Raw genomic sequence first — 22,429 nt, 5'->3', positions numbered from 1 at the left:
AGGATCTGTGTTGGGTTCAGAGCCCGCGGAAAATGTGGCCTCCAGGCTCCAGCGCTCCTGGGCTGGAGGGGGTCCCCTGCCCCACTGCTTCACTCACACACACACACAGGCCTCAAGCCCTGCAAGGGGCAGGTCTGGGGTGCCCTCCCCGCTACATACACACACACACCAGGTCTCAGGCCCTGCAGGGGGCAGGTCGGGGTGCCCTCCCCGCTATGCAGACACACACACGCGCACACGCGCACCCACACCAGGCCTCAGGCCCTGCAGGGGCCCGTCTGGGTGCCCTCCCGGCTCCGGGCGCCCCGGGGCGCGGGCGCAGGCTCCAGGGCCGAGGGCCGAGGGCCGAGGGCCGGCGCGCAGCCCCTCGCGGGGCAGGGCGGAGGCGGCGCGAGGGAGGGAGCGAGGGCAGGGAGAGGCGAGCCGCCTCGGGTGCCTGGAGAATTCCGCTTCCGTTCGGGAAGCGCAGCCCGGGCCCGCCGCGCCCGCCCAGCGCCCGCTCCGCGCCCGGCCCGCGCCGCCATGGCCACGTCCCCGCAGAAGTCGCCCTCGGCCCCCAAGTCCCCCACCCCCAAGTCGCCCCCGTCCCGGAAGAAAGATGACTCGTTCCTGGGGAAGCTCGGGGGGACGCTGGCCCGGAGGAAGAAGGCCAAGGAGGGTGAGCGCGGCGGGGCCGGGCCGGGGCGCGGGGGCGGGCGCGGGGGCGCGCGGCGGGGCCGGGGGCGGGGGCGGGGGCCGGGGGCGGGGGCGGGGGCCGGGGCCTGGGTCCGGGCCGGGCGCGCCCCGGGGGTCGCCGCCGCCGCCGCCTTCCCGCTCGGGCTGGGGGTGCTGGGGGGGCGGGCTGGGGGTGCTGGGGGGCTGGGGGGGCGGGGCCGGGGCCCCCAGGCGGAGGCGCCCCCACCCCCACCCCACCCCACCCCACCCCGGGGCCCGCGGCGGGCGCTCCCCAGGCCCTGCCAGACTCCCCGGGGCGCCGCACTGTCGCTCGTCGCCGCCGCAGGCCTCGGGGTGAGGCGGGGGCCCCAGAAGCGGAGGTGGCCTCTGGCCCTCGCCCCCCCCCCCCGGGTGCAGTAGGGACGCCCCGAATGAATGAGCCGCTCCCCAGGCGCTCGGGCCTCTGCAAGGGCACCCTGCACCCCGGGGCACAGCTGGCTCAGGGGCGTCATCCCGCGCAGCGCCGCGGGGGGACCCCTCTGTGCACTCAGGAGTGAGGGCTCTTGTAAAAAAAAAAAAAAAAAAGCATCGTCTTTTCCCCACCAACCAGGGTGAAATGAAGCGCCCCCCCCCCCCCCCATGTGCATGTAAGATATTTTGTCTCATTGGCAGATGTCACATCCCGGTGTTTGCTTTGAACACCGAAGTGAGGTTCAGAGGAAGCTGTAGCGTAGACGCGTAGACGGAACCTTTCCTAGACTGCTTTGCTGGTTTGGGAATGACCGTCTTGGAAGGCTGGGGTGGCCGGGGCGTAAAGCAAGTTCCCTGTTCCTGATTATCCTAGAGCATCAAAGAGGACTTCCGTGCTGAGACATTGGGCTTCATACAAAGAGCTAAACGTCTATTTTCTGTGTTGGAGGGAGAAGCAGCAGAACGCATCCCTCGAAATGTTTCTCCTGGTTTGGCTATCTTGGTAAACCGCTGCCTGCAAGCGTACAACTGGGAGCAAATCATGAAGTCGTGGCTTAGAAAGGCCCCTTTTGCCCTCCTTTTGCCTACTGTGTACCTCCTGTGGGCTCTCCAGCTAAGAATAAACAACTCAGAATCTCTGAAGCTCCGTGACCTACCACATGTGCTCAGCCCACCTTTGCGACTCTTTAGAAAAGTTTATTTGTAAAATTGCAGAGTTTGTGGGGCCAGGAGAAGGAGCACGATGGTGGCCTTTCACGTTTTCCCGAGTGGATTAGCCTGTTTCCCGAAGTCTTCCCTTCACCAGTACAAGCATCTTCTGTTCCAGGAGGTGGTCCTCATAGGCATGATTTTATGGCCTGCTGGCTTCCCATCCCTTCCGTTGCATTTGGGAGCCCTGCAGGAAACAGAAGGTCAACTCAGTTGGGATTTTGAAAATACTATAGAGAAGGGACTATTTTCAGAGGTGAGGGCAGGGGTAGGCGAAACCAGAAAGGATAATGAGGAACCTAGCAACAGACATGTGGAAGCTGTTACCACTCCTAGACCTGGGGTGTAGGGACAGAGGAGCCCACCAGAACCCACAGAGAGCTGGAGCTATGGAAGGGGGGGCTGCCTGGCAGGAAGTGTAGCTGTAGAGGGACGCAGCGACTGTCAGTAATGTGCAGATAGAGCAGGGAGCCATTGGCACAGGACATACTCTGCGTCTTCTCTCTTCTTCCCCTTGAATCCCTTGCAGGTGCTTCTGATTGGCTGGGCCCAGTGGAAAGTCACCCGGGCAAGGTATCTGGACACCTGCAGTGTGTAGGGGTCAGCTCCCTCAGGGCAAGGAGCAGAGCAGAGATCATAATGGGGAGTGGGGGTGCAAATAACCAGCAGGCCCTTTCAGAGTGAGCTGCCCGGAAGCCCACATACCTTGCTGTGCTCTAGTCCTGCCCACCCAGCTTAGAACAGGGCTGACCCCTCCTTTGTTCTAGCACAGACACCAGGTTCTAGTAATGCAGCCAAGGTTGCTTTTCCTTATTTTGTCAGCTGTATCACACTGTTCTCTCTTGTCGCTACCAATTTACTCAAAAGCATTTTTGTGTTGCTCCTGAACCATCCCCTTCCCTATCTCAGATTTGCGCAATTGGGGATTTAAAACCAGGTGCTAATGTTTATCTTCGCTATACTTAACTGTTAAGTCCTGATTCTGTTATTCAGCCTATTAACTAATCCAATCCAGGAGAGATAAATGGTGAGTTGGCTGCTTCTGAAGAAGCCCACCACCCCCCAGCCCCAGCTGCTTGCCGCTGCAGGTGGTAGTTCTGCGAGCCCAAAGAAGGCAGCTGGGTTGGTCTGAAATGACCTGCTCTTGGTGAGCGTGTGCTGGATCTCAGTGATCAGTGCTTGACCTTTCCCAGGCCCTGCTTCAGTAACAGTAACCATCACTTCAGTAACAGGCTAGATCTTACTCTGGATCTTGTATAAACTCACAGCTCTGTGCTTTGCAGAAACTGCTTTCTTCTATCAACCCCCCCCCCCCATGTTCTAGAACGTGATTCTTCAAGGTCACTGATGTTAGCCTATCCACATATTATCCCAGTGCTTGAGCACTGAATTTTCCTGGCTCCACAGACTGCCATTCACTCACTTGACAACTGTTGTGTCCCACGGTAGGACACAAAGATTGGAAACACATAATACATGTTAGAATATTTTAGTCAATAATTTCATATAAAAATAGGTCTTCCTACAAATACCTACTACGTACATCATAGAATGACTATAAAGTCTCATAAGACTACGTCAAAAGTAGTCATCACTCCTGTGTTTTCAATAAGAAGAAGTAACCTTAGAGAAAATGGAGGTTAAAAGTGGGGTCTTTGGGACCAGACACCTTTGGGTTTGTTTCCTGTCCAGCCCTGTATTTATTGCTGTGACTTAGTCTTGAAGTCTACTAGCTGTAGAGGGATGCAGCGACTGTCAGTAATGTGCAGATAGAGCAGGGAGCCATTGGCACAGGACATACTCTGCGTCTTCTCTCTTCTTCCCCTTGAAGTCTCTGTTTCTTCATCTATAAAGTGGGAATAAAGTATGTAATATGCATAGCATGATATGAATAATGAATGGTAGCTCTTAAAATTGATAGCTCAATTTGACCTAGTCTTTAAAATTTGAAATAGTCTTTTTGTTACGGACTGCAGAACATTTTACAGGTTCTGTAGACAGCCTGGTAGCTCATGACTGTGTGAAGCCCTGGTAACCCTGCTTTGGTCCCTTTGGAAATTAGAGATCTTTCCTTGCACGTCAGATACTCCCGTTTCCAAAATGTCATATTTCAGCATTTTAAAAAAAATTTTATCCATTTGAGAGCGAGTGCATGCATGCGTGTGCATGAGGTGCAGAGGGAGAGACCCTCGAGCAGACTCCCACTGACTGTGGAGCCCCAGGTGTGTTCATTTCCACAACGCTGAGATCGTGACCTGAGCCCAAATCTGGAGTCAGACGCTTAACTGACTGAGCCACCTGGACACCCCATACTTCAGCATTTTAGAATATATAGTCCCATTTTCATGACTTGTCATTGAAGTGGCTTTTGTTCTTCTCTGGATCTTCTCTTTGGCAGTTCCAGCCCTCCTTCGTGCTATACGCAGCCCTCTTGTGTAGGTTCTTAGACTAATCTTTTCAGAGTCCTTTGCCAAAGGGCCACCTTTCATCTTTCTTTCTCCAGATCTGTCCTCAAGACTTGCTCTTTTCAGGCACACCATCTATTTTTTTTTTTAAGATTTTATTTATTTATTCATGAGACAGAGAAAGAGAAAGAAAGAGGGAGAGACACAGGCAGAGGGAGAAGCAGGAGCTTCTCCCACTTGGAGGGAGGGACCCAGATATGGGACCCAATCCCGGGACTCCAGGATCACGCCCTGAGCCGAAGGCAGGTGCTCAACCACTGAGCCACCCAGGCGTACCCCAGGGACATCATCTTGAATTGTATTTGCCAGCTGGAGTTGCCCTCAACTGAGTGAGCAGGAATGATTATTCCTATCACTTATCCATTTATTATCCCTTAGAGTTCCATCTGTCCAGTGCTTGAAGTGTCCAAAAAGGGCTTTAAGAATTTTATAATAATACTTGGACTTACCACTTTGGTCCTCATTGGCCTTCCAGTGTAACTGGGGAAAAATCCCCAAACTCTGCAACATATGTCTGGTTCCAGGAGTGGGGGAGCCCCCAGCACTGCTGAGCAATCCTCTTCTCCCCGAATCATTTTCCAGAGTGCTGCCTCAAACCCTCACTACTCAAGCCCCCCCCCTACACCTTGAGATAGAAAACTGAGTACCAGGTATGAACTTGTTCAATTTCCCTTTCCTTGCCCAGAGCTACACTTCCTTTCACGCTCCTGCACGCTCCTGGCCTGCTCTAGTCCCTTCCAAAAAGGTCCCTTGTCCCCTTGTTTGTGAGGCCCTCCATTTCTGGTCCCTCCTAGACCTGGCATGGCCAGATGCCCTTGGTCTCTTTCATGCTGCTCTACCCCCTAACATTCTATAAATATGCTCAAGTCTTTCCCTTTTTTTTTTTTTTTTAAGATTTTATTTATTTATTCACGAGAGACAGAGACACAGGCAGAGGGAGAACAGGCTCCATGCACGGAGCCTAATGTGGGACTCGATCCTGGGTCTCCAGGATCACGCCCTGGGCTGAAGGCAGTGCTAAACCCCTGAGCCACCCGGGCTACCCAAGTCTTTCCCATTTGAAGAAGATCTCCTGATACTGGTTTTTTTCTTAAGCTACTCAACCTCCGGTCTTGAAAGAGTTGCTGTAACAGCTTTCCCTTGCTTATCTTCTGGTCACTTCCTGACACTATCCTCATTCTTTCAGTAATCATTTACTGAACTCTGAAAAGACTAGTCTAATTTAAATAAGATAAATTGGTAGGTTATGTGCGTTGTATTAGAGTAGTGATAGGTGCTTGAGAGCAAAATAAAGCAGGGAAAGGGAACAGAGTGGTGAGGGTTGAGAGATGGTTGGCAATGTAAAATGGAATGGCTAGAAAAGCCTCTCCTGAGAAGGGTATTTCTGATAAGGACCTGAGGGAGGTGAGGGAGAGAGCCATAAGTATATCTTGGAGAAGAGCACTGCAGACAGAGGGAATGGCACATGCAAAGGTCCTGAGGCAGGAGTGGGCCTGATATGTCAAGGGCCAGGAAGGAGGTCACTGTGATTGGAGGAGAGAGTGGATACAGTTGTGGAAGGTAGTGAGGTCTCAGGGATTAGACTGAGGGTAGGGGCGGGTTGCGCAGGGCGCTGAACACCATTGTATGACTGGGGCCTTTATTCAGAATGAGATGAGCAGGTTTCAAGGGTTTACGTAGAGGACTAACATGACTGCACTTCTGTTCCAGCAGGATCGCTCTGGTGTGGTGCCAAGTGACTGAGGGGACAGAGGTGGAAACAGGGAGATGAGGTCGGGGGGAGTGGGGACAGTGACCTGAGCCAAAGGCAGATTCTCAACTGCTGAGCCACCCAGGTGTCCCTCAAATCCACATCTCAAATCCAGACCTTTCACCTGTAGTCCAGACACATCTGTCTACCATCTCCCGGGTGTATCACTAGCTCCTCCAGTTCCACATGCCCTTGAGGGCATTGCTACCTGGGCGCTTGCCCCAATCTCCTCTTCTTCCACCATCCCACCAGTTGTTTAAAGCCGTGGTCTTCCTCTATACTGGCAACCTCTTCTTAAAGGGCAAATAGTAAACATTCGAGACTTTTCTGGCCCCCGTGCCTGTCCTCAATTCTGCCCTTAAGATCATGGACAGTAGGTGATTGAACATGTGTAGCTGTGTTCCAGTAAAATTTGAGTCATGGACCTGGGAATTTGAATGTCATGTAATTTTCATATGTCACAAAATATTCTCATTCTTTCCCAGTCATTTAAAAATGTGAAAACAGGGATGTCCAGGTGTGCTTGGGTGGCTCAGTGGTTTAGCTCCTGTCTTCAGCTCAGGGCGTGTTCCTGGAGTCCCGGAATCGAGTCCCACATCGGGCTCCCTGATGGAGCCTGCTTCTCCTTTTGCCTCTGTCTCTGCCTCTCTCTCTGTCTCTGTGTCTCTCATGAATAAATAAAATCTTTTAAAAAATTCCAGAACGTTTAAAAGAAATAAATAAAAATAAAATAAAAATGTGAAAACCATTCTTAGCAGGGGGCTGAACAGAAGTAGATGGCAGGCTGGCACAGCCCATGGGTGGCGGTTTGCCCACCCCTGCTGTATTCCATCCCTATGTGCAGCCCACTCTTCAGGAGGCCTGTGGATTTTGCCTTCCGTCCCCGCCTCAGCTCAGGCCCCAGAACTGCTCTGTCATCTTCGAGATTCTTTCATTTCTTTTCTAATTTTACCATTTTTATTTTCCACCTGAAATGTTGCAATATCCATCCCACTAGTCTCCCTGTATCTGGTCCTTTTTTTGTTCAATTCACCCTTCATGCTTTTGCCAATATACCATTTGTTTGTTTGTTTGTTTGTTTGTTTGTTTGTTTTAAACACAAAGATAATGCCCTCTTGGGGCAAACTTCTTAAGCATGGTACTTAAGACCTTCTCGGTTGCTCCCCTTCTGGTCTTGCCTCTGTTTCCCTTTCAAAAAGCCTCCATTTTAGCCACACCAAACCACTGTATTACCCAAATGCATCATGTTCTTTCATGTGTTTTTAACCTGTATATGTGCTGTTTCATATTTCTGGAATGGAATGACCTTTTCCCTTTCCCTATACAACAAACTCCTACTCAATCATTAAAACCCAGTTCGGATATCCCCTCCTGCTGGATGCCTTCCTTAGCTCCCCCAGGGAGTGAGGTGCTTCCTTCTCTGTGGTCCCCTGCCACCTTGCCCGTGGTTCTGTTGTAGCACTGGCCACGTTGCACCGTGACCATCTGTGGGCGTGCACATCACACACCATGGTGAGAGCCCCCTTCCTGTAGCCCTCCTGCCCAGCGTAATATTTAGCGCATAATGATACCGGAGTTTCCATGCAATGAATTTCCCCATATTTACCTTGGTGAAAATAATCCCCTGCTAACTGGTTGTGTAATCTTAGGCCTTTTCCTCTTTGCCCATTTCTCACATCAGCGGATTAGGCTACATAACCTCTGAGAGCCCTTGCAGCTCTGGTATTCTCTGATTTCTGAGCTCTCATTTCACCAGGCTTCTCTCAAATTCAGTTTTATTGTCTGTGTAGGGTGGTCTGGGAATGACATCATCACAAAGACCTCTTTCTTTCCTCCACTAATGAAGGCACCTCTGTGTCGGGAGGAGGAGATGGGAGCCAGGATAAGCGGGCCCCGGCCCAAGGACACCTCCATATTAGGAGTCGTTGTCTCATGGAATATCTCTATTTGGTTAACAAGCACTGTTCATAATTATGTTTTAGCCATTACTACAGAAGAGATGAAATCCTCATGTAAACATGTGTAAGCATCTAAAATCCATTGACCATTTACTGTCATGGAAAAAAGAACGCATTTGGGGAAAGCTCTATAACAATTTTAGTAATTAAAAAAAACTTTTAAAAATAAAATACTTTAAAAGGGAGTATAAACCTTCTGTTAAGTTTTCAGCGTGCTCTGCAGCCTGAAATCGGACGGACTTCTCCTTCAAAGTGGAAGGTAAAGGTGTTGTCTGATTCCTAGAGCCCCCGGGACAAGGAGGCCTCATCTGGCTTAGGTCCCCTCATCCCTTCCATTCTTTTCCCCGTGGTCTCTGGGCGGGCAGGAGCTGTGTCTGGCCTGCTCACATTGGCACCGACGTGCCTCCCAGGCACCAGGTTCTAAACGGATACCCTGCAAAATGGTGAACTAACTGCCTGAATCAGCAGTGGGCATCTGATTCCTCCTGAGGGTGTCCCCAGGTTCCTTTCAACTCTCTCTAACCTTGGATGACCATTCTGGTCCCCTGATTCCATCCAGGCCTCAACTTCTGGCTGTGTGTGCACGTGTGTGTATGTGTGTGATGAACCTGCCTCCTCCGGCCGGGAATCGCTTTATCCTTTGTGGAAGGACATTATCACTTGGCCCTGCTCTTCGATGCTAAGCACGTGCAGGCCCTGGAGACCAGAAGTTTGGGTCCTAGTACCTATGGGCAGTGATGGTGCAGTGGAGGCAGGGAGCCTGCTGGTCAAGGGTGGAGACCGGTCTGAGTGTAGAGGCTGGTATTCTCTGTTTTCATCCCGAAAAGCTTGCTCTGTGGAGATGGCGCTGCACATTTTTGTGACAGTGCTTGAATGATGCAGGACTGAGGTGAAACAGCCTCTGGGCAGAGACTGGAGGAGACCACAGAAAGGTCTAGATCAAAATTCTACAAGAGGTTCAGAATACCTGTAATTCCCCAAAGCCTGCTGGTTCTCCTCTCCAACCTGCCTGTCCTTTCCTGAGCTTCTCAGCTTCCATCCCTCACTAGGTGCCAGGGAAATCTGAAAATCAGCCAGAGCAGGGCCTCCATCATTACTTCGTAGCAAAGGCGCTCCATCCCTGCAATGCTCCCCACTCGGACCCACCAGGGAAAAGGACCTACTCGAAGGAGAGGCTGGCCCGATGCACCGTCTGTGAATTGTAGCTGCTTCACCTTTGCTCTGGCCTGGGACCTGCATTTGCACGGAGTTCTGATCGCCGGAGGACTTGCCCCAAATCTGGTTCCACTAGCATTTGCTGAGTGATGATTCTATTTGCTGTGAACACACCAGCCTGCCAAAGCCTTAGAAAAACCCCCTCTGTGGCTGGAGTCCTTCTGTTCCCTTCAAACCAGCCTGAGGGAGAAGTTAGGCCATGGGCAGGAGAAGCAGTGAACTTAATCAGTTGAAACAGAAGTAGTCTTTACTACCGTGTACTCTCTTGGGGGAAAGAAAAATGAACTGAAATGCTTAGCATCAAATTTTTTTTAAAGTGTGTGTGTGTGTGTTTTTTTCCCATTGTAAAACTAACCAATGCTTCTGGGATTCATGGGAATAGAAAACAGCCATGCAAGTTCCACCTCCCAGAGACAATCACTATTAGAATTTTTATTTATTTCTATCTAGTCTTTTTCTTCATTATGCCTTTTTTCTTTTTTTAAAAATAATTTGTAAGTATGCCGTGTATATTATATAGACCAAAATTCTGTTATTTTTCATTTTATGAATATATTTTGTGTTGCAAATCTTAGTAAACCTACTTTTTATAGGTGCATAGTATTCCTTGAGTGAATGTCCTCTTGTGTAATCATTTCTTTCAGTCTTTTTTTCCTAGAAATAAGGTTGCCTAAAAAAACTTTTTAAAAAAATTAATAATTTTCATTGGCTAGAGCCCCATAAGTACAGTTATAGGGTCAAAGGGTGACAGTTGTCTTGCTTAATTAATACTGATAGTTTATCTTTGATAGTCAGAGAGAGAGAACCCTGCTTTTGGGTCTGGTGGTCTTCCCAGTAGGCTGAAAGTAAAATCAGCATTGTTAGACGGAAGGTTTCTGTTTGCTGAGGATAATGGGTCAGGGGAGTGCAGATTTCCCTCCTGGCTGGCCAGTAACATGTTCACAGTAAGCTCTAGTACAGGCAGGTATTTATTCCAGAACATTCTCTTGAGGCCATCCTTTCATCCATATGTGGCCCAGTGTATCATCCTAAGTACCCACTCTTCTAACAGGGCCCAAGGTGCCTTGGGAAGGGTCGTTCTTGAAGTTCTCCTGGGAGTCACAGCCACTCCCTGCCCCGCTGGGTTCTCACCACTTCATATGAGACCCAGTGAAGGTTTGGTCAAGGAGTCCCTCCTTATCTTAATCCCTTCCTCCCTACTTCCCAATTTCTGAATTCTTGGACTTGCTGCACACTCGGTAACCACAACTGGAGGGTCACGGCAAGACTGTGAGCTAAGGGCTATGGTGGACAAATTAAAGTTGCTGGGGTTGAGGACTCCTTAGGAGACCTGGTGCTTGCAAGCTGGGTCTTGAAGCCAGAGGAAGAAACCCCTCCCTGCCCGAGGCTGACAAGAGAAGGGATAGGACTCGGAGCCTTCTGATTTTCAGATGAATTTTGACAAGAGTGGGTTGGGCTGATGCCTCCAGGGCTCAGTTTCCTCAACCTGCATTAGGAGTCAGCAGTCAGGTGTCTCATTTCATCTGCTAAGAGTGGATCTGAGCCAGTTGGAGCATGTAATGATCACACCCAGCACCCCAGGGAGCATTTCTGGGGAGTCGCTTGTGGAGGCGGCCTCCCTCCCTGGGAGTGGTGTGTCAGGGCATTTATTTCATCTTTGAATCATACTCTATTCCCTTCACTCATTCCCTTATCTCTTTTAAAATCCAGTGGCCCCTCCCCTCTTCTGTGAAAAACCCCATCTGACACCGAGGAGCCATGAATGATGCTCTTCGTGAAAACACAGCCAGTCTCCTGGGGAAATGATGATGATGTGGGACTACAAAAAAGTGAGGCTACGGGCCTATTTCTGCTCCCTCCGTGACACAAACCCAGGTTGCAGGGCTCCTCCAAACACCAAGGTGCTCTGTGGAGCAGGTTCTGCACTTTCTTCTTCCCAGGATATATTTGTCAGTAGAACCACTGATCTGCCAATTGCAGTATTACATTGAGTTTTCAACTCAACATGATGATTTCTTTTTTTTTTTTTAATTTTATTTATTTATGGGAGAGAGAGAGAGAGAAGCAGGCTCCACGCCGGGAGCCCCATGCGGAACTCCTGAGACTCCAGAATCGTGCCCCGGGCCAAAGGCAGGTGCTAAACCGCTGAGCCATCCAGGGATCCCCAGCTTAATGATTCTAAAGTGGTTTTTGTCTTTGCTAACATGGCTTTGGCCATAGGGCATGCTGGGAGTCCCTGTGGAGAGGCGGAATGAGAGAGGGGTTCAGGAGGAGGGTCTGAGGCCCCAAACTCCAAGTTTTGGGGATTCCAGGTTTGTTGGGGCAGGCGTTGAAGTGACAGGGTGCAGAACTTCTTGGCTTCTCTTGGGTGCCTGGGTTCTGAATCCAGAAGGCTTTTCCAAGTCCAGGGTGGGGTCCCCGGTTCAGGGGCCTGGGAGCAGACACTGGCAGAAACTTATTAGCAGGCAAGTCAGGACCTTGGCTGAGTAGATGAGGGGCAGGTGTAGGCCACAGCCTCAGCGTGGACGCATGACTCACTAGCCCCAAAAGTGAGGGCCTGCCAGTGCCTACCCAGGAAGCCTGGGTCCTGCCTCGCTCATCCCACCCCCTGTCGTAGCCTCCAGGCTTGGAAATAAGCTTTCTTCTCAGTGGAGAGGGTTTTTTTCTATTTGCCGTAAGCCTGAGCTATCCCTGACTCCCAGCCCTGGTGGGGCCAGCCTGTAGATGACAGGTAGTTAACAGTGACAGCCGGGTTCTAGAAGCAGGGGCAGCAGGAACCAACAGTTTTGATGCTGTTTGCAAAACACAAAAAGAGGGTAACACAATTGCAGTTTAAAGCAACCCAGGACACAGGAAAGCGCAGAAATAGCCCTTTGCAAGGAGTAGCAACTGCTTCTTTGCTGACAGTCGCAGGGCCTCTCTGGGTGGACTCAGTAGCCCCTCCAGCACACATGTCCAAGTGCCTGGAGAACAGAACGATCCCTTGGCCTGCCTTTCCTCCACGGCCTGTCATTATGGTAAATTACGAGGCTCCCACGATGACTATGGAGAGGCGGATTGATTTGTTCCCTTGTGATTGTCGCCCTGCTCAACTTGGCCCGGGTGATGGGCACCCAGATTTCACACCTTGTAATGGCCCTGCCAGGGGTGGATGTTAGCACAATTGGGACCTGACGCTTCAATAAATCTGAGACATTCTGCTGTGGAGATCAAAGTTCAGAATTGCTTAAATTGGTGTTGGAGCAGGTGGGAAGCAGGAGTCCAGGGCCATGAATTGGATAGATAGCAATTGTCGTTCAATTTGTAAGGCCTGAATGTCAGCTTTTCAAATGATATGACATCAATTTAAGTGATTTGGGCTCCCAGCTACGCAGCCTATTTAGTATGACTGGTCTTGGGAAGTGTGATTCATGGTCCAGCTTATGCTCTTAAAGGGGTGGGGTGTCTGGGGAGGTTGCTTGGGGGAACCAACCCTGCTTGTACCTCCGGGGTTGGACAGTGCTGTGTGTGGAGGGTTGGTATCGTTGGGTTATCAGTGTTCATGGGAGTGTGGATGACAATTTCACCCCCTACTTGGATGTGTTGGTAACCCCCAAACTCCATTTCCAGCCATGACCTCTCTCCTGAGCTTTAGACTCATTAACGTGTGCTTGTCACAGCATTGTTGCTTGTGCACAGAGGTGAAGCTGCATTTTAACACAGGGCATGTCATTCTCAAATGCTTCGCATGAGGTGGGGATGTGCTGTGGTTTCTGATGGCAGCTCGAGTCCGGAGGAGAGGTGATTTGATTTTTATGAAGGAATGGTACCCTTTTTTTGTTTTTATATTGCAGCTTTATTGAGGTACAATTCACCCATTTACACAGTTTAATTCTGTGGTGTTTTAGCAGATTCAAGTTGTGTGACCATTGACACAATTCTAGAACATTTTCATCACCCCGAAAAGGGACCTTGTATCCATTAGCAGTTACCCCATCTTCCCTCCCTATTCCCTTACCACCCCCCAGGAGCCACTGATCTATATCCTACCTCCAGATTTGCCTATTCTTGGACATTCCATATAAATGGAATCATACAGTCAATATGTGGTCTTTTGCAATTGGCTTTTCTTTTTACCGAGGGTAGGATTTTCAAGGTTCATCTGTGTAGTAGCATATATGAGTACTTCGTTTCTTTTCATGACTGAAAAATAGTCTGTTAGTTGGATAATACCACATTTTGTTTATCCATTCATCAGTTGATGGACATTTTGATTGCACTTTTTTGCTGTAGTAAATAATGTAGCTCGTTGTTTTCATGTACAAATTTTTGTGTGGACATATGTTTTCATTTTTCTTGAGTCCAAGAGAATATGTTTCACATTTTAAAGAACGGCCAGGCTGTTTTCCAAAGGGGCTACACCATGTAATGCTCCCACCAGCAGTGCAGGGCTGGATCCAGTGTCTCCATATCCCCACCGACACTTGTTACTATCTTTCTTTTTTGATTGTAACCAGCCTGGTGGGGTGAAGTGTAGCTCCCTGTGGTTCTCATTTGCATTTCCCTGAAAGGTCCTGATGTTGATCATCTTTTCATGTGCTTCTTGAACATTTGTAGATCTTCTTGGGTGCAACAGTTTTTAAGGTCCATAGAGTTCAGTGCACATCTCCTCAGTCCTGAGCATGAAGAGAGCTCTGGCTGCTAACCCAGAAAGGTACACACACGCCAAGAAAGTCTCATCCTTACACTTTTTCAGTGTTGGCAGGGAGTGCCAGAGACTTGCTGCATCCTGTATGAGGTGTAATTCGTCTTGCAGAATGACTGTATTCCTGAAATATTTCCTGTTAGGCAGATTGTCATAATTCTGTTATACCACTGGCTTTCATTATTAAATTGGAAATTGATTGGAATACAATTTTAGGCCCAAATTGTGGATGTGGAAATTCTTGATGGTATATCATTACATTTCAAATAATAATACTAAAAACAATGATGATACCATAAGTGCATCAGGGTAAGCGCTTACACAGTGCTGTATGGGCCCGGCAATGTAGCAGATGCTTTAGATATATTAATATTTGATCATCTTAACAACCCCATGAAATAGGTATTATTAGCAGCTTTGATCCTTTCCAGGTGGGGAAAGTGAAGGACAGGGAGGCCAGGAAACTTGCCCAAGGTCACGGCTACTGTACTAGTTAAGGTAACACTAGTTGCTGTTAACAGATAAGCTCCAGATTCTCAGACGTTTAACATAATAAAAATCTTTTTCGTGCTTATAGCAGAACCCCATGGCATCAATCTTTTTTTTTTTTTAAAGATTTTTATTTATTTATTCATGAGACACACACACACACACACAGAGAGAGAGAGAGAGAGAGAGAGAGAGGAAGAGACACGGGCAGAGGGAGAAGAAGGCTCCATGCAAGGAGCCCGATGTGGGACTCGATCCCGGATCTCCAGGATCATGCCCTAGGCCAAAGGCAGCACTAAACTGCTGAGCCACCCGGGGTTGACCCTCTTTTTTTTTTGCAACTGATTTCTATACCTCATGTGGAGATCGAACTCACTACCCCAAGATCAGGAGTCACATCGTCTACTAACTGAACCAGCCAGCCCCCACCTCCAGCCACCTTGATTGGATTGCGTTCCACATGGTCATTCAGGAATCCAGGGGCCTTTCATCTTACTGTTCTTCTTCTTCCAGGTTCTTTGAGTCCTCACAAACCGATCAAGGGGGCCTAGTGAGAAAGAGAGCAAGACTTCAGTGGGAGGTTTTTACCTGCCAGGCATAGACTTGATGCATATCACTTCTGCCCAATTACCCCTGGCCAGAGTTTAGTTATGTGGCCACACTTCAGTGCAAGAGAGGCAAAGAAACATAGTTGTCTGCTCAAGAGGGAAAGGAAAGGAATTTTGGCAGATACATGCATCATTTTGCCATTGCTAGCAAATGGAAGCTCTGGGAACTGAAACTGGGCAGTCTGGCTCCAGAGACTTGCTCTTAACTAGAACATTCTACTACCGTATCGTGAACAACAGCTCAAAGTCGGAAAAATGTGGAGTGTTACACTGCTTTTTACTCTGTTTTCTTCCCACCTGTGTGTGTATTTGGTTGCCTAGATGCTGTGAAGTCATTGCCTTTCCATACTGGGCTCTGTTCGATACATTTTACATGGTCTATTTCACTGAATCCTCACAATTACCCCCATGAGATAGGGGATTATTATTATTCCCCTTTTCTAGGCGAGGAGGCTAAAGCCAAGCACTTGGGTATGAGTCTGGGCGTAAGTAAGCAGCATCTCTGGGCTTCAGGGGCCTTACACGAAACCACAGAGCAAGGCAGGGCTTGAAGGGGAGGTGAGAGAAGATGAGAAAGCCAAAGCCACCAAACCCCAGCTAGAATCTTGTTTGGATCCTGCTTTGGAAACATCAACTTCTACAAATGATTTGTGGAACAATCAGGGAAAAACGAATGCTTGCTGGAGATTTGATGATATGGATGAATCATTATTAAACTTGTAGGGTGTGAGAATGGTGTCAAAGTCATGTTAAAAAAGAAGAAAGTCCTTATCTCTTCCAAGTCCATACTGAAATGTTCGGTGGATGGCCTGATAACGTGCCTAGGAGTTGCTTTGGATAATGCAGCGCAGGGGTTGAGGTGTAGCTGGACAACAGGGGGCCACAGATTGCTCATTATTGCAAAACGACATGGATACATGGTGGTTTGTTGTACGAGTCTCTCACTGTGGGGTATATTTGCAATTTTCTATAACAATACAATAAAAAAAAGAAGACGACTTTAACGAATGGACTTCCTATAGCGCCCTGGCTTGAAGTGATGGGGCTGGGCTCAGAGCATGGAACGTGTCCATTAAGAACAGCTGAGTAGAGATGCCTGCGTGGCTCAGTGGTTGAGCATCTGCCTTCAGCCCAGGGCATGATCTTGGAGTACTGGAATCGAGTCCCTTGTTAGGCTCCCTACATGGAGCCTGCTTCTCCCTCTGCCTGTGTCTCTGCCTCTCTCTCTCTCTCTCTGTCTCTCATGAATAAATAAACAGAATCTTTAAAAAAAAAAAAAAAAAGAACAGCTGAGCAGCCTGGCATGTTTTCTAAAGCAGGTCTTCAGGGACTGTGTTTGGGAGCCACTGGCCTGTGTTTGAATTCTGATTCTGAGATTGTCCCAGGGGCATCATTTAGTGCCGGGAGAACTGAGCCTCCAGAAGGTAGAAGTACAAGCTCCCCGGGTGGGGGGGATCCAGGCAAAGTGTGGGCTTTGCCCGGGCCCGGTGGCCTCAGCACTGGCTAGCTCTCGGAGGCAGAGCGCGGCCCGGGCCCCAGCTGCACTGTAATTAAACAGCGAAAATCCATCCGAGGCTCGGCCTTCTCAGTCGGCCAGGTCTCCGGGTCCCAGGTGAAGCCAGCTCTCGGCTGGCTGTGGGCCAGCAGGAAGGTGAGCTGCGGGCTCCCCCAAGTCCCTGCCTAGAATCAACAGCCAGGGCTCTGCAGCCCCGCTTCTGACCTGATGCAAATTAAGCTTGGCATTTGGAGATGGTATTAAATGTCCTAAATCAATATTCTAGAGGCAGGATCAGAACAATTAAAAACCCTGATTTCCTCCTCAGATTGTTGGGAGTGCATATGAATATAAATTGTTAGTTCGCTTTTCAGACTCAGCAGGTTGAGAAAGATGGAGGTCGGCCTGGTGATGCTCTGAGCATAATCTATCCCATCCTCAGCATCTTTTCCTGTGTTCACATGTATGTGACCTATGTCAAGCACATGGAGGGGTCATATGTGATGTTACATTTAATCCCTGTAGTGGACCAGAAGGTTTTGTCATCCCCACCTAGTAGATGGGCAGTCAGAGGCTCAGGTGAAGTGACTTGCTCAGGGTCTCAGCTACTAAGTGGTAGAGCAAGGATTTGAGGTCATTTCTTCAAGCTCAAGGCCAAGGCTTTGCCCACTGTAACACAGCTGGCTTTTCTGCACATCCCCACCAACACTTGCTACTATCTTTCTTTTTTGCTTGTAGCCATCCCAGTGGTGTGAAATGTAGCTCACTCACCGTGCTTCTCATTCCCATTTCCCTGTTTTTTCATTCATCGATAACAATTTATTTTTCCTTCATCGATAATACTAATTACACTGATTTTTATTTCATCTTTCTTTTTATGTTTCATTCATCAATAATAATAACGATGAATGAACCATAACAAGAATAACTGTTTAATAATTTAGTTTCTCCCGTCTTAAAAGATGTTGGCAGTTTTTCTAGTTTGTCCGTTTGTTCAACCAGAGTTTATTGAGGGGCAGCCTGACAGGGAGGTTTCTGGGCTCTGGAGTGCACCAGACTGGTCCCATCACATGTTGGGTGTGTGACCTGGGACAAGATCATCACCCTCTCTGAACCCTGGCTTCCTCATCTGTAAAATGGAATGGTATTCGTACTGCCCCTGCCCCAGGGTTGTCATGGAGATGAAAGGAGCAGATACTTGCAAAATGTTTAAAGTAGGACCCCGGTCGGTGGGCATTCTAGAAATCTGAACCCTTGGCAGACACTGTCAAGGCCCTAGAGGAAGAGCTATGTCTTTTATACTCATGGAACTCATCTCTTTTGTTTTAAGATTTTATTAATTTATTTGAGACAGAGAGAGAGAGGAAGGGGCAAGGGGAGGGAGAAGCAAACTTCCCACTGAGCAGGAAGCCCAATGTGGGGCTTGATCCTGGGATTCCGGGATCATGGCCTGAGCCGCAGGCAGATGCTTAACCAACTGAGCCACCCAGGCACCCACACCTCTTATGTTTAGTTAATAGTATTGCTCCTGTTTTTATTAAACTAGCTAAACATATTTATGTTTATGGTAAAAAATTCAAAAAAGCCAGAAATGCAAATGAAAAGGAAGGGCTTCTTTCTACTTTCCTATAGTCAGGATTTAGATAGACTAGTGTAGCTTGTAATAACAGTAATAATAATAATAATAATAGTATATAATTATGGAACAGTAGTGTGTCAAGAATGCTGTTATGCAAGCATACACACTTGTCTTTTTATGCAACTGGAATGCCGCTGTAAAGGGTGTTCGACAGTTTATACTTTTCCACTTACCTATTTATCCATCTTGTTTTATTACACTTGGCTTCTTAACACATCACGAATGTTGCTTTTATATATGTATATGTATATATATATACATAAATTGAATGTTTGTGGCAACCCTGCATCAGGCAAGTTTGTTGGTGCCATTTTTCCAGCAACATTTGCTCACTTCGTGTCTCTGTCACCTTTTGGTAATTCTTGCAATATTTGAGACTTTATTATTTGTTACGACAATCTGAGACTGGTGGTTACGGCTTGATGAAAGCTCAGATGGTGGCTAGCATTTTTTAGCAATAAAATATTTCCATTTAAGATATATACATTTTTTTAAAGACAAGCTATTGAACATTTCGTAGACTATAATATACTGTAGGCATAATTTTTATATATGTCAGGAAATCAAAAAATTCATTTGACTCACTTTATTGTGATAATCCTTTATTGCAGTGATCTGGAACAGAATCTGCAATATCTTGAGGAATGCGTGTGTCTTTCACATATGGATTTACCTCATTTTTTAAACGACCTTATTCATTGCCTTGGGTGTGTCATAGTTACATTTTAACCATTTCCCTATTGATGGACATTTAAGGTTTTTATAGTGTTTTGCTACTCCAGACAGTACTGCATTAAACATGCTTGCAAACAAACAAAAGTGTTCTGTATCTGTTTATAATAAATTCTTAGAGATGGAATTGTAAAGTCAAAAATTTGTTAGGTATGAATTTTGTTGGATGTTACCAAATAGCTCTTGAAAGAAGAAATACTAGGGAAGAAAAATGCTACCCAAGCTTTCTTATTTTTTTAAAGATTTTATTTATTTATTCATGAGAGAGAGAGAGAGACAGAGAGAGAGAGAGGGAGGCAGAGACACAGGCAGAGGGAGAAGCAGACTCCATGCAGGGAGCCTGACATGGGACTTGATCCTGGGACTCCAGGATTACGCCCTGGGCCGAAGGCTGAGCCACCTGGGCTGCCCCTACCCAAGCTTTAAAACTCATTTTTCTTGTTAAGAATTCAGTTTTGCAAGAGAGGATGGAAATGAAAAGTTAGCCCGATCTTTCTTTTTATTGGAAATGCTTTTCCTTGGCCACAAATTTTGGGGCAGCAAATTCTCAGGCCCCTGTCCTTGGGGCTTGGTGCAGACAGAATGTTCTAGATTTCAAGGCAAAATCCGGGGTGTACTTCACTGTCTCTCCACTCCCCGGGCCCCCCTGCCCGCCATCCTCTGAGGGAAGGACTTGTGTTCTCTAATTTTCGGGATAAATAAGCATCACGCTTTTCTGGGCTGGCCTCTCTTTGCTGCAGAGGTCTGGGTTTCTCACTGGAGGCAGTAATCACCCAAGAGCATCTTCCAGTGGGCATCCAAAGTGGGTGTCTTGCTAAGTGTCCACCAGCCTGGCCCAGGCCTTCCAGCCTCCTTGAGTTCCTCCAGGCCCAGAAACAGCTGGGTGCCGCCAGTGTCCTTCATTCTGTCTCCAGCAGACTGATTTCCTTTTAGGGATGACTGCTCCACCAACCCCCAGCCAACCAGGAGCAGAAAACCCAATGACGGAGATAATAAATTGCACCCAGGGCCCTGGGGCGAGGAGGGGAGAGGGATGACTCATGAGCCCCTACATCCTCCTGCTACATTCCAAGAGCTGCCTTCCTTGGGGCTTAAATCACTCCCTGAAAGCAACACCCGGATTGGACCAGACCAGACCAAGCAGAGCGTGGAGGAAGGCCAGCTGTTGTTTGCTGGCTACAGGAGGGGGATGCAGTGAGGGCCTGGCTGGAAACAAGTCCTGGATTTTTAACTTTGCACCAGATCTTTTGAACAGCCTGGTGACCCTGGCTCCCCCTGGGAGTAAGGCACAGGGCATTCCTGTCCTTAAGTGGCCCGTGGCCTAGTCTCCAGGGACCCCTGTCTTCCTATTCCTACCCCAGTGCCCTCGAGGGAGACAGACCTAATAGTGTGGTGACCCTGGGCAAGTCATTTCATTTCTCTGAACCTCAGTTCTCCCCTACAAAATGGGAAAGAAGAATTTAGTACTGATCTCCAGGGACGTTCATAGTTAATGTGGTAATTCACATCAGGTGCTCAGCCTGGGAGCCAGCACACCTGAAGCACTTACTATTACTTGGTATTATTACTACTGCCACCACTCCTCTTGACAATTCTGCAAGTAAAAAATTAGGAAATGTGGTCGGGCCGTGGCTGTCACCCCTGCCTATGATTTGTAGTAATAATAGTGAGCTTACTGTGTTTTAGGGCCTTATGTGTGTTGACTCATTTAATCCTGCCAAACCCCATGTGTAGCTATGCAGTAAGTCCTGTTATTATCCCTATCCTACATATGAATGTGCCGAGCACAGAGAGGTTGAACAGCTTGCCCATAGTTAGAAATAATGGAGCCAGGATTCCGACCCAGGTTGTCAGCTCTAAAAGCTACTTTCTTAGCCACTGTATCGTCCTGCTTCTCGGGGTGTGCTTGTATGTTTCTCTAAGACAGTTTTACAGAGAAATAGCAGCTAAGTGACATTTGTTTTTGCTCGCATTAAAAATGCTGGTTTTTCTTATAATAGCAACATAGCGGTATTTAAAAAATTGGAAAATATTGCAAGGGAAGATCAAAGTATTTGTCTATGGTACTACGACCTTACTGGTGGTCTAGATAAAGGGCTGGTTCTTTTTTATTTTCCATGCTTTATGGACTGTGGTATCCTCCTGTGTGTGACTACTCTGTAGCTCATGTAACCTGGAACTCTCCATTTATGAAAGACAACGCTCAAGCTGGTCTATACCCTGTTTACCTATACAATTCCTTGGAGCTTGTGCTTGGATATCACAGCAGCAGCAAATTGCTAAAAGTTTCTCAATTATTTTCTTGTCATGTGAAACGACACACAGTTCACAGCCTCATGCTGGTCTATGACTCATGCTCTAAGCAGCACTGACCTAGACGAACACTGTTTACATTTTAGCGTATTTATTTCCAGTATTTTCCTATGGTTTTTTTTGTTTATTTTTAGACTCTATACACATTTCTTTTGCTCACTACTCATTACAACATTACTGTAAACTATTCTTGAGTATAATCTTTAATGACAATAATGTAATAACATTCCATCTGGAAGATGTACCATAGATTACCAACCTAGTCCCTCTTTCACGGAGTTTGGTATGTTTCCGGTTACTTGCCGTGATAAAAATATGATGATAAATAGTTTTAGTATAATTACTTTTCCATATTTAACATTATTTCCATAGGATAGATTTCCTAGAATGGAATGACTGGGTCAAACAATATAAAGCCTTTTAAATTTCTTGTTAGATATTACCAAATTACTTTCTTTTATTTATTTTTTTCTTAAGGATGTTATTTATTTATTAGAGGAAGAGAGAGAGAGTGTGGAGGGTGCTGGAGAGGAAGGGACTCACTAGCAGACTCCCACACTGAGCACAGAGCCCAATGCAGGCCTCAATTTCCTGACCCTGAGATCATGACCTGAGCCGAAGTCAAAAGTCGGACGCCCAACTGACTGAGCCACCCAGGTGCTCCCCAAAATACTTTCTACACTTGATTTTAGCCAAAAGGCTGAGAAGTGATCCCCCCAAATTGTTTTCTAAAAGGGATGTGCCAATATATGCTTCCCACAGTAGTCTGCAAGAGTGCCTGTTAACTACATCCTTTTCTGCATTCATTATTATCATTTAATTAAGGGAACAATCTTGTTTTTAGTTTCTTTGATTATTGATGAGATTGAACATTTTCCACACTTGTAGCCATTTCTGTTTATTCTTTTGCATTATATTCAGTTGGGCATTAGAATAAAATGTTATGACTTGGCACAGATTTCACTCCACTTTAGATCAGAAGCCAAGTAAATCCATACATAAAGTCTATACATATTGATGTATGATATTGCCATTATTGAGGTCCTTCCCCTTTTTTCTGCTGCCAGAAATAGGCGATCCTTTTATATAATCTTGATGGTGGTCCTCATCTTTAGAAAAACCCATCTGAATTCATACCTAATACCATGTACCAATAATGTAGCTAGTATGTGGTGTGAATATTTGTGTGCCGTCCTCCCTCCCCCAAAATTCGTATGTTGAAATCCTAACCCCCAAGTGATGGTGTTA

General features: G+C 47.4%; 1 protein-coding gene across 1 annotated transcript in view; it reads left to right on the top strand.

Annotated features, from left to right (window-relative positions):
- The first annotated feature begins 243 nt into the window (after positions 1-243).
- PARVA (parvin alpha) overlaps positions 244-22,429 on the top strand; it is a 165,498-nt gene continuing 143,312 nt past the window's right edge. Inside the window, exon 1 of the mRNA XM_041729625.1 lies at positions 244-658. Within this exon, the coding sequence (XP_041585559.1) occupies positions 523-658 (136 nt within the window). The 5' untranslated portion in view covers positions 244-522. The remainder of the gene's footprint in view (positions 659-22,429) is intronic.

Source organism: Vulpes lagopus, chromosome 15 (assembly GCF_018345385.1).
Source record: "Vulpes lagopus strain Blue_001 chromosome 15, ASM1834538v1, whole genome shotgun sequence".
Taxonomy (NCBI): Eukaryota; Metazoa; Chordata; class Mammalia; order Carnivora; family Canidae; genus Vulpes; species Vulpes lagopus.
The sequence above is the reverse complement of the archived record's forward strand: the minus strand, read 5'-3'. Positions and strand labels throughout refer to the sequence as shown.